The 19,230-nt window shown below is 43.6% G+C and overlaps 1 protein-coding gene across 4 annotated transcripts in view; it reads left to right on the forward strand.

Annotated features, from left to right (window-relative positions):
* The window catches only part of PPIL3 (peptidylprolyl isomerase like 3), a 19,306-nt gene extending 1,160 nt beyond the window's left edge, over positions 1–18,146 (forward strand). For 2 of the 4 annotated variants that reach the window (XM_033946538.1, XM_033946539.1), the window contains exons 2-7: positions 6,268–6,309; positions 13,254–13,328; positions 14,716–14,809; positions 16,285–16,355; positions 16,476–16,594; positions 17,557–18,146. In XM_033946538.1, the coding sequence (XP_033802429.1) occupies positions 6,307–6,309; positions 13,254–13,328; positions 14,716–14,809; positions 16,285–16,355; positions 16,476–16,594; positions 17,557–17,683 (489 nt within the window). In that variant the 5' untranslated portion in view covers positions 6,268–6,306 and the 3' untranslated portion in view covers positions 17,684–18,146. Of the gene's footprint in view, positions 1–1,303; positions 1,755–6,267; positions 6,310–13,253; positions 13,329–14,715; positions 14,810–16,284; positions 16,356–16,475; positions 16,595–17,556 lie in introns of those variants that run through there. The other 2 variants (XM_033946540.1, XM_033946541.1) reach the window with 2 other exon arrangements.
* The last annotated feature ends 1,084 nt before the right edge of the window (positions 18,147–19,230 follow it).

Below are 19,230 nucleotides of genomic sequence, written 5' to 3' on the forward strand. Positions count from 1 at the left end.
TCTACCCCCCTCCACTTCTTTCCAGCATCTACGCCCCCTCTTCACACAATAAACTTGGGCCATCTCCCATCCTTCTCTCACCTTTGCAGGTGCTTTTCAAAATCAAAATCCCCCTCTCTCAGAGAGGCCAGGATACAGCAGCCGTTCTCTCAAGTTGAATAGTTGCATGCAGCTTTCCCAACTCTTCTTCCTGACACTATCCACCCAGGCAGAAACGGGAAGTTGACTCATTGGAGAAGAGTTGGGGCAGCCGTATGCAACTAGTGAGGACTAGAGAGTTGTGTGGGGACAGAAATCCCACCTGTCTCTGTGAGGAATCCCTCCGTCCCCGCCCATCCTTATAAACTTCAGAAATAGTTATTTCATTTAATTATGCTACTGAATTAAAGGCTCTGGTAGAGACCCATTTATTAATTAGGAAGAATACATACTTTGTAAACTGGTTTCTACCAGAGCCTCTAATGTAATAATAAAATAAAATACTCAGCTGATGAGAACCCCCAAGCTGTCAGGTGAGGACTTCCTTTGCAGTTGGCCGGGGGTCCCTTTTGCCAAGTTTGGCAGTCACAGATGTTGGCACCTCAGTGGCTCATGGATGCTGCCAGCGACTGCTGTGCTTGGTGGAGGGGAGTTCTAGCCATCTCTAGAGGAAGTTCTCTGCTGACAGTGCTTGGGGATCCCCACCAGCCACAGCAAGGGTCAGCAAGTACTTCAACACTGTAGAAATAAAACCAGAAATGCATTTCCTTTTCTTTTGAATGCAATACAAAGATCTGCTATATACATTTCTCAAAGCTAACATATTTTAGTCAATAAATTCCGTCTTTTACCTTTGTTGTCTGGAGACTTATTTTTCCATAAAGTTGGTCCCAGTTTCTATTTTCTGCTTTCCCATCTTCTATTGCTGTCTATTGGTTCCTCCTACCATGGTCCAGCATTTATTCCTCTCTCATCCTCAGAACCATGTGCAGCATCTTTTGCCCCTGCCCACCAGCCCTATGCCCAACATTTCTCCTTCTATCACCCCTCTCCAGCACCATGACACATCTCTCCCTCCATTCCCTTCACCACTATGTCCAACATTCCTCCCTCTTGCATCCCTTTCAATGTGTCCCACTGTCCCCTTTCCACCACAATTTCTCCCTCTCATCTTTCTTTTTTCCTCTCATCTGTACCTCACTCCCTATGACCAAAAATTCTCCTTTCTTCCATTTCCCGTGTACACGACCATCTCTCTTTCCTTCTCACTGACACACCCACACCCTATTCTCCCTTTCCATTCCCTCCCCCACCTTAATATCTCTTTCTCTCCCTTCCTCCATCCTCTTTCCCAAGTTCATGCCTTGTATCCAAAAATGCACTCCCTCCCCCCTTTTGTGTCCCGCTTTGCCTCCCACATTGGACCCCTTCTGTCCTGCGTTTGCCTCCCACGTTCGTGTCCAACCCTCATCTTCCAGCAAATTACTTTTCAGTAACTTTCTCTGAGAGGTAGCTCGAGCAGTGAGACTCGTCTTCTATTTCCTGCCTGCCCTGCAGCACGTAGCCAACCGGAAGTCTTCCCCCGTGGTCAGCGCTGATGTCGGATGGAAGGCTTTGCATCGGACACGTGCAGCGTGCAGAGCTCGTTGCCCTTCATGCTGGCATGTAATTGACGCAAAACTCTCCCCCAAACTAACGCCGGCCCTGATAGACAAACGTGGTTTAAGGGGACAGAGTCAGCATGGGTTCAACCAATTTGCTTACCTTCTTTGAAGGTATGAATGTACATACTTGAGCTGGTTGATGTAGTGCAGTGGTCTCAAACTCGTGGCCCGAGGACCACATGCGGCCCGCCAGGTACTATTTTGAGGCCCTCGGTATGTTTATCATAATCACAAAAGTAAAATAAAACAGTTTCTTGATCATATGTGTCTTTAGCTATATATGACAATATTATTATTAAGACTTAGCCAAAAGGAAAGGTTTATAAACTATAAAGAGTTTTACCTCATGCAAAATTGTCATTTCTTTAATAAGACATTAACTATTTTTTTCTGAGGCCCTCCAAGGACCTACAAATCCAAAATGTGGCCCTGCAAAGGGTTTGAGTTTGAGACCACTGATGTAGTGTATCTAGATTTTCAGAAAGCTTTTGACAAAGTTCCTCATGAGAAGCTCCTAAGAAAATTAAAGAATCATAGAATAGGAGGCAATGTTCAATTGTGGATTAGGAGTTATCAGATAAAAACAGAGGGTAGAGTAAAATGGTGATTTTTCTCAATGGAGGAGGGAACCTAGTGGCATGCCACAGGGATCTGTACTGGGACCAGTGCTATTTAACTTATTTATAAATGATCTGGAAATTGGAACGATGGTTGAGGTGGTTAAATTTGCAGATACTAACCTGTATAAAGTTGTTGAAATGCAAGCAAATGTGAAAACTGCAGGCAGACCTTAGGAGATTTTTAGACTGGGCATCCAAATCCAGATGAAATTTAATGTGGACACATGTAAAATGATGCACATTGGGAAGAATAATCTAAATACAGTAATAGTTAGCAGATGGAGGAATAAGGGGATAGAGGGGTACAGATAGAACTTGAGGTAGGTTATAGAAGTGGTCAGAAACCACGTCACAGGTCGCGGACCTGATGGGCCACCGCGGGAGCGGACTGCTGGGCGAGATGGACCTCTGGTCTGACCCAGCGGAGGCAACTTCTTATTTTCTTATGTTCTACCTTAGGGGTCAGCTCTCAAGTAAAAGATCTGGGTGTCATAGACCAGTGATTCCCAACCCTGTCCTGGAGGAACACCAGGCCAATCGGGTTTTCAGGCTAGCCCTAATGAATATGCATGAGAGAGATTTGCATATGATGGAAGTGATAGGCATGCAAATTTGCTTCATGCATATTCATTAGGGCTAGCCTGAAAACCCAATTGGCCTGGTGTTCCTCCAGGACAGGGTTGGGAACCACTGTCATAGACAATAAGATGAAACGTTGCTCGATATGCAATGGCAACCAGAAAAGCAAACAAGGTGCTAGGAATTTTTTTTAAAGGGATTGTTAACAAGACTAAGAATGTTATAATGCCTCTCTGTTGCTCTATGGTGCGACCTCACCTTCAGTATTACATTCAGTTCTGGTTCAACTTATCTCAAAAAAAAGATATAGCTGAACTAGAAAAGGTTCAAGGAAGAGCAGTCAGGATGATAAAAAGGATGGAACTCCTCTCATGTGAGGAAATACTAACCAGGCTCTTCAGCCTTTAAAAGAGGCAGCTCAGAGGAGATATAATTGAAGTCTATGAAATCCTGAGTGGTTTAGAATGGGTACACGTAGAGTAGGTAGATTTTTTTTTTTTTTGTTAACTCTGTCAAAAATTACAAAGACTAGGGGACACTCAATGAAGTTACAGGGAAATACTGTACTTAAAATCAATAAAAGGAAATATTTTTCACTCGGAGAATAGTTAAGCTTGGGAACAGGTTGCCAGAGGTTGTGGTAAGAGCAGATAATGTAGTTGGTTTTAAGAAAGGTTTGGAAAATTTCCTAGAGGAAAAGTCCATAGTCTGTTATTGAGACAGACATGGGGGAAGCCACTGCTTGCCCTGGATCGGTAGCATGGAATGTTGCTAGTGTTTGGGTTTTTACCATGTACTAGTGACCTGGATTGGCCACCGTGAGGATGGGCTACTAGGCTAGATGAACCATTGGTCTGACCTAATAAGGCTGTTCTTATGATTACTGGTCTTCATCCATGCAGAACAGTGAGTTGGGTCATGTTAAAGTGGAGATGAAGCTAACACTGGTAGCAATTTTTTGCTGAACAGAGATATGTTTCTACCACAAGAGATGGTTAGCCTTTCGTGGAAAATTTTACACTGGGGTGACTGTCCATTTGGATTGATAAGGAGGATGAGCAAGCTTCCTTTATAAAGACTCTTTAAAATTGAAGGGTTCCCACACATTTCATGTTTTTGCATCAGTTCTCAAAGATATTCATATAGAATTTGCCATGCGACAATGATTCAAACAACAGACAATGATTCTAACTTTAAGAAAGCCTTCTTTGTACTTGGACAGCATGATAACAAAGATGAAGATGTGGCAATTAATGGATTTGTTCTCCAAAAAACATGCCCAGACCAGGACTGCATTTCACTTAAAAATTTTAATCATGTGGTTAAAGGTGGGGCATAGCCAGCACTTTGGGGGGGGGGGGCACAAGTATTTTCTCTCCCTCCTTCCCACATTAGATATACCTTCCTTGGTGGAGGTGCCGAAACCCTGCCAGTCAAATAAATCCATTCCTAAAGCTGTCTCGACCAAGGAAGCCAACAGGGGGCCTCTAGCCACCGATGCTGGCATTCTCCATGCATGTTCATTTCTTGGATGAACTGAGCATGCTTGGGAAGTACAAGTATCAGTGACTGGAGGCATACTGCTGACTCGTCTGCTCCTGAGGCACTATGATGAGGAAGGGGGTGACTCGGGCAGCAGAAGTGTTTTTTACTGATTAGCTTCAGCTACCCCACTAACCATTGAAAACCTTACTGCTGCTTTGGAGAGAGCCCAACCTGAAGGAGAGGGCCCAATATCTTCCTCTCTCCCGGCCCCGGGTCCAACTCTCGCCCTACCCCAGCAACATCCCCAACTCTCTTAAATTCTTTCTCTCCCAACTCTGCATGGTCCAGCATCTCTCCCTCTAGGACTCAGATCTGACCGCTGCCCCTTCCCCCCCTCCCCGCTCCACACACACGGGCACCAGCACCTGGCTTATCTTTCCAAGCCAGTCTTTGGCCCTGTAGCCAGCAGCAACCCCACTGAAAGGCTGCTTGTGGACAGCACCGGGCTTTTCCCTGTGACCTGGCCTACCTGCCCCCATCTGATATAACTTCCTGTTTTCAGAAAGGGGCAGGCCAGGTCAGAGGGAAAAGCCCGTTGCAGGCCACAAGTAGCCTTTCAGTAAGGCTGCTGCTGGCTTCAGAGCTGGAGGGAAAGGCCTGGTGTAGGCCGCAGGCCGTGTGGAGAGAGAGGAGGAATGCAGGCAGGCAGAAGAGCTGTACACGATTAATAATCACAATTACATTTTTTAAATCATAATTAACGTGCAGCCCTAATCCAAACTTTTTTTAAACTCGCTAATGTTACTAGCCTTGATCACATTTTCTTGCAGTGTTTCACAGCTTAATTGCTTATTGACTGAAAAACTGCATATCTAAGTTTGCTCCAAATCGGCTATCAGTTTTATTGCATGTCCATTTCTTGTTTCCCTGTTCCACTCCTCCCATGATCTCAGACATCTCTTCTCCAACTGAAGATCATTAAGCTGTTTATCTTTTTTTCATAGGATAGCTGATCCTTTACCTTGATCATTTTGGTTGCCCTTCTCAGTACCTTTGCTAGTTTCTCTATATCTTTTTGCCAGTGGGAAAACCGAGATGCATTTCAGTACTCAGTGTAATTCAGGGGTGTCAAAAGTCCCTCCTTGAGGGCCGCAGTCCAGTCTGGTTTTCAGGATTTCCCCAATGAATATGCATGAGATCTATTTGCATGCACTGCTTTCATTGTATGCTAATAGATCTCGTGCATATTCATTGGGGAAATCCTGAAAACCCGACTGGATTGCGGCTCTCAAGGAGGGACTTTGGCACCCCTGGTGTAGTTGTAGAATATGTCTATCTAGAGCAGGGCTGGCCAAGTCCGGTCCTTGAGATCTACTGGGAGGCCATGTTTTCAGGATATCTACAATGAACATGTATGAAAGAGATTTGCATACCAAGATGGCAGTGCAGGCAAATCTTTCTCATGCATATTCATTGTGAATATCTTGAAAACCTGTCCTGCCAGTAGATCTCGAGGACTGGACTTGGGCAACCCTGATCTAGAGGCACTATCATATCTCATTAAGAGGCTAATTTTTATAAGAGGGCACCTGTTTAAGAGGACAGTTAGATGCCTATTTATGAAAGCACAATGATGACACGAATGTATATGTAAAATATCTAGGCACAGATATTTGCACCTGCTCCAGAGCAGGTGTAAATGTCTGCACCTTTAATGTAGGTATGATCTCTGTTATCAGCAAAGTATTCACCATCATGTTATGCGATGTATTTTTACAGTGGGTAGAGTTTTACATCCATACCCGAAGAAGACTGTCTTGGGTTGGGGAGGAGGTGCAGTATGTTTTTAGTACAGCAATACCTGCATGTTTAATAGTCTGGCTTTGGAATTCAGCAGGGAGGAAATAACGTGTGAATCTTGTGTTTGCTTTTCCATGAAGGAAGCAGTAAGAGACTGGAAACCCTCGAGGTCGGGCAGAATGGTGAGTTGATGATCCCAGCAATCAAAAAATAATTTTAATGCAAGATATTTAATTCTGCTTTTGGCAATAGTACTGTAACCACATTATCGGTGGAGAAGTGTGATGTGGCATTAACCTCCTATAATTGTACAGGTTGCCAGTTTGAGCCAATAGGTCAGGAAGAGACTAGTCTCAACTCAAATCAGACCATACACTCTCTTTTAAATATAACAGTCATGAAAGACACTCCCCATAGACTTTGTACTCATTTTCCATAATGTGCGCTGCCATCCCCATTGATCTTGTACTACTCCAAATGATTCGCCCTCTTAATCAGATTAAGAACCCTTCTCAGATTATCCCCTGTATGCTTATTCGGGACAAATCTTGACTGGTCTGGATGCATCAACCTAGGTATAGGCAGCAGAACGCTTTTTTTGTTTGAGGGGGGAGGCAAAAGCTCTGCAAAAGAGATCACTCGAACCCTAAAATCTTCAGTTCGAGAAACTTTTTGATACCGCATTGGCATCGACATAGAGTATGGCAGGCAGGGCTCAGAATCCCATACTCAGCCTTTTATGACTCAGTCATTGGCATCAGCGCAGAATACATCAACACCATGTTCAGAGTGTCAGGCGTTCTCTTTACAGAGGCAAAACTCTACTTCCTTAGCAAAGCAGCAGATGAATCTAGAGACTAGTGGGATTACGTCCATCAACCAGCAGGGGGAGATAGAGAGCACTGAATTGACCTTGGGTATATCTTGGATGAACATCCTCCTGGCCAATCAGTATACTCTTATCTCCAGCAGGTTGAGGATGGGTTTCTCGCAGCTCCTGGATTCTGCAGTGGATTCCAGCCAGGCTTGGCGGCAGCTACCAGCACCAGTTTCCTAAATCTGAAAAATGGCTGGTATCGTTCTGGTTCCTGGTTTCTGCTCCTGAAGACGGAAGACTATTTCCTCCTGTTGCTGCGGCTTCAGTAGAGCCTAGGGGTGTTGGCCATACTGAGTCAACTTTAGGGGCAACACCTGGGCCCACCCAGGTCCCTTCTCCACCCTCCCAGCTGGTGGAGAGAAGAAGAAGCTGATGTGGTCGGAGGTCCTTTCCCATAAGAAGAAAAGCCGGCCACGGGTGTCGGCACAGTTCCCTGTACGCTGCAGCACTAAAACTTCTCCCTTTGCCTTCTGATAGTGCAGGAGCATGTGAGTACTTAGCTTAGGCCTCAGAAGAGAGAGACATGCTACTGGGGCTTAGGCCTCAGAAGAGAGAGACATGTTCCTGGGGCTTAGGCCTCAGAAGAGAGAGACATGTTCCTGGGGCTTAGCCCTCAGTAGAGAGAGACATGTTCCTGGGGCTTAGGTCCCAGTTGAGTTTTAGTCCTGGGGCTTCAGACTCGGATGTGAAATCTTCCTGTTGCCTCAGATGTGGAAATTTCAGTGGCTTCGACCTCAGTTAAAAAAAAAAAAAAACAATTCTGGTGTCTTAAGCCTAGGATGGGACATGGCCCTAAGGCGTAGGCCTCAGTGGAGTTTGATTTCTGGGGCTGGACTCAGTTGAGAGCCCTTCCTATGACCTCAGAGGTTAAGATCTTCCTGCAGTTTTTAGACCTCGGAGGTTAAGATCTTCCTGCGGTTTTTAGACCTCTGTAGAGGAAGATTCCTGTGGCTCAGTTGAGGCCTCAGTTGAAAATTATTCCTATGGCTTAGGCCTCAGAGGTGAGTTCTTCCAGTGGCCTAGGCCTCAGAGGTGACATCTGCCTGTGGCTGAGGCCGCAGATGAGGAATATTTCTGTGCCTTAGGCCTCAGAGGTGAGATCTTCCTGTGGATTAGGCCTCGGAGGTGAGATCTTCCTGTGGCTTAGACCGCAGATGAGTGAGTTTCATGTGGCTCAGGCCTCAGTGAAGAAAATTTCCTGGGGTTTAGGCCTCAGATGGAAAATGCTCCTGTGACTTGGTCCTCAGTTCAGCAATTTTCCTGTGGCTCAGGCCTCAGTGGCAGGAGGATTCCTGAGGGCTCAGGCCTCAGTGGCATGAGGATTCCTGAGTGCTCAGGCCTCAGTGGCATGAGGATTCCTGAGGGCTCAGGCCTCAGTGGCAGGAGGATTCCTGAGGGCTCAGGCCTCAGTGGCAGGAGGATTCCTGAGGGCTCAGGCCTCAGTGGCAGGAGGATTCCTGAGGGCTCAGGCCTCAGTGGCAGGAGGATTCCTGAGGGCTCAGGCATCGGGGGAAGAAGGTTTCCTGGGGCTTAGGCTTCAGGGCAAGAAAGATTCCTGGGGCACAGGCCTCGGATTAAAGAGGCTTCTGTGACATAGACCTCAGTTGAGAAATTCTCCTGTGGCTCAGGCTGCAGTGGAAGGCCTATTCCTGTGGCTCAGGCCGCGGTTGAGCTGCGGAATATGAGTTGTACGGTGCCTACCTTTGAGGGGGGGGGGCATCACCTGGGCTCCCAGGTCCCTTTTTCCCTCTCCCCCTGAAGAACTTGGATACTTCAATTCCATAAGCTCACTTGGGCTATGGGCGTGGAGTTACAGGGGTTGCTGTTGTCTTCAGGGAGGCACTGGTATGGGGAGTATTTTTATTCATTTCCCGCAAAAGGAAGTGGAAGCTGCTTCAGCTGTAGTATTTCGGATGTGACACGGACAAGAGGTCACAGACTGAAACTGAGTGGCAGCAGGTTCAGAACGAATGTCAGGAAGTTCTTTTTTACACAGCGCGTGCTGGGAATTTGGAATGCTCTCCCGGAGGATGTTGTAACAGAGATTACTGTTCTGGGATTCAAGCGCAAGTTGGATGCACACTTTCTTGCAAATTGTATCGAGGGCTATGGTATAACTGGGTCTCCAATCAGGAGTACTTAAATGGGCCGCCGCGTGTGCGGATCACCGGACTGGATGGACCTCGGTCTGATCCGGTGAGGGCTTTTCTTATGTTTTTATTAGACGCCCATGGGTTTACAGCCAGGTCGGGCAGCAGTGGGCATTAGGAGGCCCTAAGGGCAGCTGCTCAAGGCCCTTCCCTCCCGCCGCGGATCGGAGGTCACTGCAGTTGCAGATGACGTCACCACAGCTGTCAGTATTTCTACTCTCAGAGGAGGGACACCATTTCCGATAGTACTGCCTTTGCCACCACTAACCGGCTGACCCTAGTTGCCGCGACACTGGCGGTGGGTTGGCCTTGGCTGGGGAGCCATTTCACTTGCGGCCTGGTATACCGTGTTTGGTCCCAGCTGGATGGCAGTTAAGCTATGGCTAGGCTGATTGCAGGCTAGTTGATAGCTCTCGCTATTGCTCTGAGTTATTATTTCCACTCTTCCTCACGTGGAGGAATGGAATGGTGGTTGAATAAGCTACCTCAGTGTCTGAGGCTGCTCCTGTTTCTCCTTGGGACGCTAGGACAGGCACTTCTCACTTCGTGGCCTGGGTACAGAGTAGTGTCTGGTTACAAGGGGATGCCTTGCCTCTCCTCTGGCATTATTCTTGACTGGAGTCAACAGTGTGGCCTCCTGTGTCCTAGGGATTTGGTACTTGAGAGGGCTTCAGTCAGAAGTGGAATCTTCATTTGTCACGAGTCCAGGCTGGCTGCCCTAGAACCTTCCTAGGGAAGTAGGTTTAGTTTACGACGAGGCTCATGAAGTTTGTCATCAGCCAAGGACCGTTGCCAGACATGTTGGTTGCATTCCACAGAAGGTTATTTGAAGCCTGGTGATCGCATTAGCAGGCTGCTTTGCACTCATATTATTCGTGGAGGGACACTGTAGCTGGGGTTGCTCCTGCTCACATGAGCTAGAGGGGTTACCCTCTGTATGTTCATAGGATATGTACACTCTAGGTGTCGTATCTCCTTAGACATGTGCTGCAGGGCAGGTTTTCAGTTCACTTGTTTATTTCCCTCCCTACGTTTGAACTGCTTTTGTTCATCCCACTAGTCTCTGGATTCATCTTCTGTTGATGACAAGGAAGGTAAAATTATGTCCTTAGCTGATAATTTTCTTTCCTTTTGTCACAGCAGATGAATCCAGAGCCCCACTCTGGTGTAGGGTTTGTCGCTCTCAGGAGCGGTTTGGGCTTGACTTTAGAATGAAGTTGCAGTCTCGATTTTGATGTATCAATGATTCGGGTAGCGCATGTGACGGAAGAAGTTCCATAGGTGTCCTATGTCTCCTATGTTTAATGCGGTTGATGTGATTTACTTTTATATGATTTATTTCAACTGCTTTGAGAAGACCTTTACTGATTGGCCAGGAGGATGTGCATCCAAGATATAACCGAGGTCAATGCATTGCTCTCTATATCCCCCTGCTGGTTGATGGACATAATCCCACTAGTCTCTGGATTCATCTGCTGTGACTAAAGGAAAGAAATTTATCAGGTAAGGACATCATTTTACTGTCTTCATCTATGCCTTGCGCATAGGAGAACGTAGCACGTAAGAAAGCTAAGAAGCATAAACATTCTTCTCTTCTAGGCATGCCACCATGTCCTCCAAAGCGTCGACTTCCTTGATGTGTAGTGTCCACACACCGAAGAACACTCTTTTTCCATCTAGTTTGTCTCCTTGTGCACGTGCATTGACATTGGGGTCTCTCACGCCTTGACAACTGGTATAGCAGACTGCTTTTTTGCTGATGTCTCTGCTGGTACCAGCACCATCTCTCTTCAAGAGGAGATCTGAGCTATGCTCAGACAAGAGCTTTCGAGACTACTGCACGTGCAGACTTTAAAGGCATCTATGTCTGCCTTAGCCCAACCTGAGAATACATTGAAGCATCAATAGAGGACAAGGGCATGCACTCCTGCTTGATGTTGAGCATTGGAGTTGGCACGGACCTACTTGATGTATGCATCATCATCGGTAAGGAGTTCTCCTGCCTCAGACCATCAACCTCCATTTTGATACACAGCCGATATGCTTTTTGATGCACACCCCTGACTCGACTATCAGAGAGTACTTTGAGGACTCTGACTTAGATATCTCCAACCATTCAGATGAGGATTGGCAGAATACTCGGCAAAAGGATCCTATGGTGTACAAGGTTTATCTTTTACAGGCTTTGTAAAACAAATGGATCATGCTTTGCCCATCAAAATGGAAACAGTTCAGAGTGAGGCTCCTTCTCTATTTGAACTTCTTGATCTTTGAAGCACCATCAAGCGAATGCATTAATGTTCCTTATGTATAGAGTCATGAAAGATATCTTATTTAGGAGCTGGGAGAATCCCCTATCGGTTCTGGTAGCTCCTAAAAAGATAGACTTAATGTACAGACTTTGACAAAACTCAACTTCAGCATCATTCATTAGTTGTGGAATCTGCCCTCAAGCATTCATGCAGTTCACAATCTTATGTTTCTGCTCCTCCAGGAAGAGAAGTCAGGACATTGGAATCTTTTTTTGGCAAACACATTTTCCAATCTTATTTGCTCATTAATAGAATTATGGACTACCAATTTTACATATACATGTTTTTTTAAATCCTTTCTTGAACAACTGTCAAGAGTTGGAGGAATTCCTTCCTCCAGACAAACTACAACAGTTTCAGCAATTGTCTAAGAGCTTGTTCACTACGAGAAAGTACATGACTACAGAATCGTTTGTCTCCTTTGATGTTTCTTCCAGAGCATCTGCAGTGGCATTTGCAATGTGCTCTTTGGCTTGGCTTAAAGTGTCTGATCTGGAAAGTTTGGTACAAGAATGCCTTTCAAATGTTTCTTGTAAGGGAAACAAGATGATACTATAACAACTTTATCTAAACCACACACCTCTTTATCTTCATTATCTAGATCAGGGCTGCCCAAGTCCGGTCCTTGAGATCTACTGGCAGGCCAGGTTTTCAGGATATCCACAATGAACATGCATGAGAGAGATTTGCATACCAAGAAAGCAATGCATGCAAATCTCTCTCATTCATATTCATTGTGGATATCCTGAAAACCTGGCCTGCCAGTAGATCTTGAGGACCGGACTTGGACAGCCCTGATCTAGATGATATTCTGTTTCAAACAAATGTTCCTCTTATTATAACACCAAAACGCGTTACAATCAGCCACCTTCATCATTTTTCTAGGCCTGCTCCTCAATGACCTCATGCAAGACAAAGGACACTACACTTCCCTGCATCTTCCTCCCAGTCTCTCCTTCGGAGGCAGGTTGCTCTACTTCCATCATCATTGGACTTTTTATCGCAGCGGATCAGTGGGTGCTTTGAGTCATCACTCGGGGCTACGTCCTGTGCTTGCTCAGAAAACTACCCACCAAGAGAGTCTCCTTTTAACTCCCTCCAGATGACCCTCCTTCACCTAGCTGTCTCGGCCCTTCTCCAGCTAAACACAATTAGAACTTGTTTCTCTGTGGGAGAGAGGCCGGGGGTTCTGCTTGAAAGTATTTCCTGATAACCAAAAAGAGTAAAGGCTTGCAGCCTATTTTAGACCTCTGGGGCCTAGACAAATACTTTGTTGAAAGAAAAGTTTTGCATGGTTTCACTGGAAACCCTTCTACTTCTGCTTGAAAAAGGCTGTGCTGTAGATCTAAAAGAGGCCTACACTCACATATCTATCCTACCTCCTCACAGAAAATCTTTTTGCTTTCATATAGGTTCTTGGCATTTCTTGATGGCAATGTAAGCTTTGAGCTTCCTGTGCATTAAAATTCTACCCAAAATGCATTTTGGTAGAAGGATTCCTAAATGTACGTAAAAATATGGATTATAACTTTTTGAGTGTTGGAGGGTATTTGGAGGAAACTTTTGCATAACTGTCATAATTGTTCTTGTATATTGATTCAAAGTTTGAATTACTGCCTTAAATGTTGTAGTAAACCATTGTTTGAATAGGTTGATATGAAGAAATTTCAGTAAAGAAATTTGATTAAAAAAACAAAACAAAAACCCAACCCTGAATGGTAAGTTTCATTGTAGGATACCCTTTATTAATAGTACAGTATATAACTCATCGTTTTTGTTCTCACTAGGCTGCAACTCTTCACACAGATCTGGGTGATATCAAGATTGAAGTTTTTTGTGAGCGTGCACCCAAAGCAAGTGAGGTAAGATGTAAATTAAAGTTCAATTTATTTAATATACTGCAAATATAAAACCAAAGGTAAATCTAAGCAGCTTACAATAAAAAGTTTAAAATAAATCAATGTAAGATTAAATAGGATAGGGAACAAAAATTAAACAAAACATAAAATACAATCAAACAGTCAAACCATCCTAGAAACATGAAGAAGGGAGGGAATCGACAGGTTACAATAAAAACAAAAAGGTTAGAGAAAGGGAAGGAATGAACAATATGGTAGGGGAGGAAACTGAAATTTGTTCTGCCCACACTAATTGAGATAAAGCCAAGAATGCAACTTTTGGGAAAGCTTGCCCAATACATAACAGAAAAAGAGAATTAAGAACATAAAGCCAAGGAGAAATAGTATGCCTTAATCTTGAAAGTCGCAAATTATTTTTCTGAACAGAGATAAAAAGGCAGAGAGTTCCAGAAAGTGGGAGCCATGACAGAAAATGAAGAATTCCTATGGAAATTGAGGAAGAGTTGTCAAAATGAGGGAGCAACTAATAACTGCATAGGGTTCTTTGTGGCGAGTATGGAACCAGGAGACTATAAAAAGGAGGGAAGACCACTTGATAGAATCTGATGAGAGAGAATATTATATTTAAAAGGAATGCGATATGACACCGGGAGGATGTGTTCTGATTTTAGAAGTGGTGTGACATGATCAAACTTAGAACAGTGATGAAGTAATCTTACTGCAGTGTTCTGGACTAATTGTAATCGATGTAATTGATATTTGGGGCATCCTTTGAGAATGGAATTAAAATAGTCAAGTTTTCTCAGGACAAGGGAGCATATAATATTACGAAGTGAACTTTGTTGAAGAAATGAGTCAATGAATCGAATTTGGCGGAGAGCGTAGAAAGATGAAGATACCAACTTAGAAATATGTGAATGAAAGCTTAGGGTGTTATCTATTGTTACAATTTTCATCCAAACCAAAATTTTAGGTGTAAGGGGACTCCTTTCTTAGTGAAATATAAAGTGAATTCTGGTAAATTCTTTGAGGAAAAAAGCAACACTGCTGTCTTTTGAGAGTTGACCTTGAGCTTATTTACAGTAAGCCAGTCTGCAATAGTGTCCAGCCTTGCAGAAATGGATGAGTAGAATGCAAGAGAATGTGTATCTAGGGGAAAAATAAGCTGAATGTAATTTACATAAATGTAGAATATAAAGCTCAGAGAATGTGAGTGGTGCAAGGAAAATATTGAACAGTGTTGGACTTAAAATAGAACCCTGTGGTATTATAGAACCCTGATAATCCACTCTCTGCCTCCTACCCAATTTTCACCACACCTTTCAGTTTCTCCTTTCTCTGTTCCATTAATCGTATTCTTCATTCTTCTTTGCTTTTCCTTTCTTTGCAGAACTTTCTAGCACTCTGTGCTAGTAACTACTACACAGGCTGTCTCTTCCACAGGAATATCAAGGGCTTTATGGTCCAGACTGGAGATCCAACAGGTGAATATCATAAGCAGTTGTTGACAGTGGTTCAGACTCGGTGCCGCAGATATACACAGTTCAGTGCTATACGAAGGGCTCTCAGAGCAATGCAACTACACAGGATGCAAATACTGCTCCCAGCCCACCATCTCTCATTGGTAGTGAATGGGCAGAGAGAGCAGTGGGAGAACTGCATAGAGCACAACTATAACTTGGTGCAATCCTGACGGTTTATAGTGCCATTAGGTCGGCTAAAAAGTTCAATGAGTGACACTGTATGGTGCAAGGGCTCGGTTCTGCAAGTTGCTGGTGCTCATAGCATACAGAGCCTGTAGGCCCAGTTCTGCAGTAAGTTGCTTCCTTTCTATCTCAACCGGGAAGCTGTTTGCATTGTTATTTAGACTATTTAACTTGGCCTATGTTAGCCTTCTTGGGAGCAGCTTGAACTGCTGTGAAGGGTTCAAGCTACAATAAATCTATAAGTGTCTGCCTATCTTAAATCTTCAGTGGTTAATGTCTAGCTTGTTTTATTTATTTTGTAAACAATTTAACTCAAGATCTTGGCATATTTTCTTTGAATTTAGGGGCCTGTGGCCAAGACATCTCTGGATAGCCCTCTTCTTTTTGCCCCCACTTAAGTCCCCCTCTGAGGTTTGCAGTAGCTCCTTTTAGAAACTTGATTTACTACTGGATATGTTTACTAGCTCTCAGGCTAAGGGGGTGGAGCATGTGCTCGGAAAAGTTGTGGATTTCTCCAACTTCCGGGTTGGGATTGAACTCCTAGCATATGGAATCCTCCAGGGACTAACAGAAAGAAGATTATTGAAGGTATAAACCTAATCTTTCATTAGGTGCTAAGAGCTCACACAATAAACAGTAATGTAACTGTGCTCTGATTAGATCAGCCATGTCCACTCTCTGCCCCCAGACATGCCCGCATGTTGAAAAAAATAAATTTTTTTTTTTTTTAGCTTGTTAGTAGCACATGTCAGAAATACCACGAGATGCTTTAGCATACCATTTGCAACAGACCCAGGCACATTTTTATTGTAGTTTTGGTGTAAGTTGCATGTCACTCATCAACTGGTTGATTTGTCCCTGATGCAGCATTGGGCTCTTTTTTTGTAAACTGAGAGTACGTTTGAATAAAGGGGCTGTATCATGGGCAGAGAATGGGCATGGAAGCATTAACAAACTAGCACCATAGATTCACCTTGCACTAACTAGTGCAAGAGCATATCACCTCCTAAATAGGAGGCAGTAAGTTCTCCCACATTTAACTTTTTACAGGTACTGAATGCTAATGGACCTGCAAAAACAGAGAAGAAAGAAAACATGCCTTAAAGTTCATGTAAAATCTGGGTTTGACATGTGAGAAAGTCCTGCATTTAAATCTGGGCATTGTGCATCCTACTGCCCTTTAGTAAAACTTTTGTTTAATGGGTGAAGCAGTTTTTAAATATAATATTTGAAATAATTTCTCCTTTTTGGAGCAGGGACTGGGAAAGGAGGGACCAGCATCTGGGGCAGAAAATTTGAGGATGAGTTTAGCGAGTATTTGAAGGTAATCCAGTGCCAGTGCTTTTTTACTCACATATCAACTACATGAGAATACTAACCAAGCAGAATTTTTCTGAAGTAGAAAAAATAGCTGTTTCACTTAACTTCCTCTCTTCCTCTTCAGCACAGTGTCCGCGGCGTGGTGTCAATGGCAAATAATGGCCCCAACACCAATGGATCGCAGTTTTTCCTAACCTATGGAAAGCAGCCTCACCTGGACATGAAGTACACTGTATTTGGAAAGTGCGTGGGACACATTCTTAATCTATAAGGAGAGAAAGTACAAATGATTGAGAGAGAACGGAGGCCCAAGCAGCTATATTTATCATCCCCCCAAATCCCACAAAGTAGCAGAACATGGGAATAGAACTGCAGGATGACTAAAGAGGTTCATCTCGAGAGTATACACAAGAAAGTTATTGCATGAGCTGGGAATTAACAGTGAGACATCGCTTGTTCCAAGGTCACACACAGATTCAAAGATAGAGCAAGAATTAGAAGTGAGGTACAAACATAAAGGGTGAAATTTTATAAATGGCACTCAAAAATGGGTGCCGGAAAAGATCAGTGCTAAATGCTATTCTATAGGACACATGTCCTTTATAGAACAGCACTTAGCACGGATTCCTGCGCTCAACTTGAGCTTTAGGCTTACGCCTGCTAAAACTAGATCTAGGTGCTCAAGTTGGGTGCACTGACCCATTATTCTCTAGCACTGCACACAACTTGGAATGCCTCTGACCTTCCCATGACCACGTTCACTTTTGGGTTGTGTGCTATGGGATTTAGGCACCCAGCGTTATGGAATAGTGACAACCAGATGCACATGCAAATTCAATTTGGTGCCAATTAACGTCACGTGGTTGTAGGTATCCAATTATTGATGGCTAACATCTCGTTAAGACAATTACATTGCAAGCATGTCTCAGAAGGATGCCAAAATCTGGGAGCCATATGTAGATTCCAGGAGAAAGTGATTTAGATTATAAACTGTGCATCAATGGCAGATCTCTTGCCCTTTCTCCCCATTATTCCCACATCCCTTAAGTTAACTCAACTTGTACGTCAACTCAACTTGTACTCCACTAATCTTTTGTAAACCGCATAGAACTTAACGGTATTGCGGTATATAAACTGTTATTATTATTATCAGGGGATTAGTGCCCAGGCTCAGATGGTTCTGACATTTTCTTCCTTCTGGGCAGAGTGATTGATGGACTGGATACATTAGACGAGCTGGAGAAACTCCCTGTGAATGAAAAGAACTTCAGACCGCTCACTGAGGTCCGCATCAAGGATGTCACCCTCCATGCCAATCCATTTGCCAGCTAGCTTAATGACCTGGAGATGCAGCAACTTTTTTTTTTTTTTTTTTTTTTTTTTAACAAGTTGTCTTGTTAAGATAATATATATATTTTCAGTCCTATTTCCTCTTTACTAGAGGAAGATTCCCAACCCTGACTGGAGTACCTTCCAGGCTCCCTTCAGATTGTAAGAGATGAAGACCACCTCACCCATTTATTATTTAAGAACTTGTTTTTTTTCCTTTCAAGTGGTATGCATTTCTTGGATTTCTGTATCTGCTTGCACAGTTTAGCATTTTTTAACTTTTGGATTCAAGTGCAAGCATAAGACCCTTGACACTTTTTGCAAATTATGAAAATCATCTTTCTTTTCAGCTGTCCCTCCAATATGTCTATCCTGGTGCTGATTTTCATGTTGCCCACAAAACAAATAAATCTTTCTTTCTAGCCCTTCCACAATGTTGACAATAAAGATGTTAAAGATTACCATACCTCTTGATTACTCCTAATTTCTTTTTAGTTTGTGTTTTTTAAAAGTCCAGGGATCCCTTGCCAATCTTTGATATAGAGGTTCCCCAGTTAAGGTCTACCAGACCAACTGAGATTGCAGAAGATACTCAACTACCATTTGCTGTAGACAGAAATATTGCCTGATAAGGGGGCATAGGTTACTAATATCTTGATGTCATTATATTGGTGATTCTTGGTCTCCATATGCTAGAAGGAGAGCATGAACTCTTTCAACCAGAATGGTCTGGAGGGACAAAATTGGCAGTTGGAAGATCAAATTTCTTCTCCTTTTTCAGATTCTGGGAAGTTTTCCTCCTAGGCTGTAGACTTTTTTTTTTTTTTAAGATTCATGGCAATGATATGTGATTTAGAACAGTGTTTCTCAATTGAGTCCTGGAATACTCCCTTGCCAGTCAGGTTTTCAGGATATCCACACTGAATATGCATGAAAGAAATATGCATATAATGGAGGCAGTGTATGCAAATCAAGTTTATGTATATTCAATGTGGATATCCTGAAAAACTGGCAAGGGGATACTCCAGGACCGAATTGAGAAACACTGGCTTAAAATATTTATCTCAGGTTTAGGCTATGCCTAATTTTTTCCTTATTTCTCTTACTTTTGTATATGAATTCACTTCAGTTGCATTTTCCTCCTGCTTTTCAGTTTTGTTTCCTTTAATATTTGTTCCAAATAAATGGAAGAGAACTCCTGGGGGTCCTTGGGGATTTCTGTGAAGGAGTGTCAGGTGATACTGAGCTGGAGTTTTCCTGTAAAGCAGTGGTTCCTCAACCCTGTCCTAGGGAACCCCCAGCCAGTCGGGTTTTCAAGATATCCCTAATGAATATGCATGAGAGAGATTTGCTTATAATAGAGGAGACAGGCATGCAAATATGTCTTATGCATATTCATTAGGGATATCTTGAAAACCCAACAGGGTTGAGAACCACTGCTGTAAAGCCTGATAGGTGAGGAAACTCCAGAGTTGAAAGCCTGCATACCAGCAGTTCTGGAACTCAGGAGCATGGCAACACTGACTGCCTGGTTTTAACAAAGCAATGAG

The sequence above is a fragment of the Geotrypetes seraphini genome, chromosome 5 (assembly GCF_902459505.1).
Source record: "Geotrypetes seraphini chromosome 5, aGeoSer1.1, whole genome shotgun sequence".
In the NCBI taxonomy this organism is placed as follows: domain Eukaryota; kingdom Metazoa; phylum Chordata; class Amphibia; order Gymnophiona; family Dermophiidae; genus Geotrypetes; species Geotrypetes seraphini.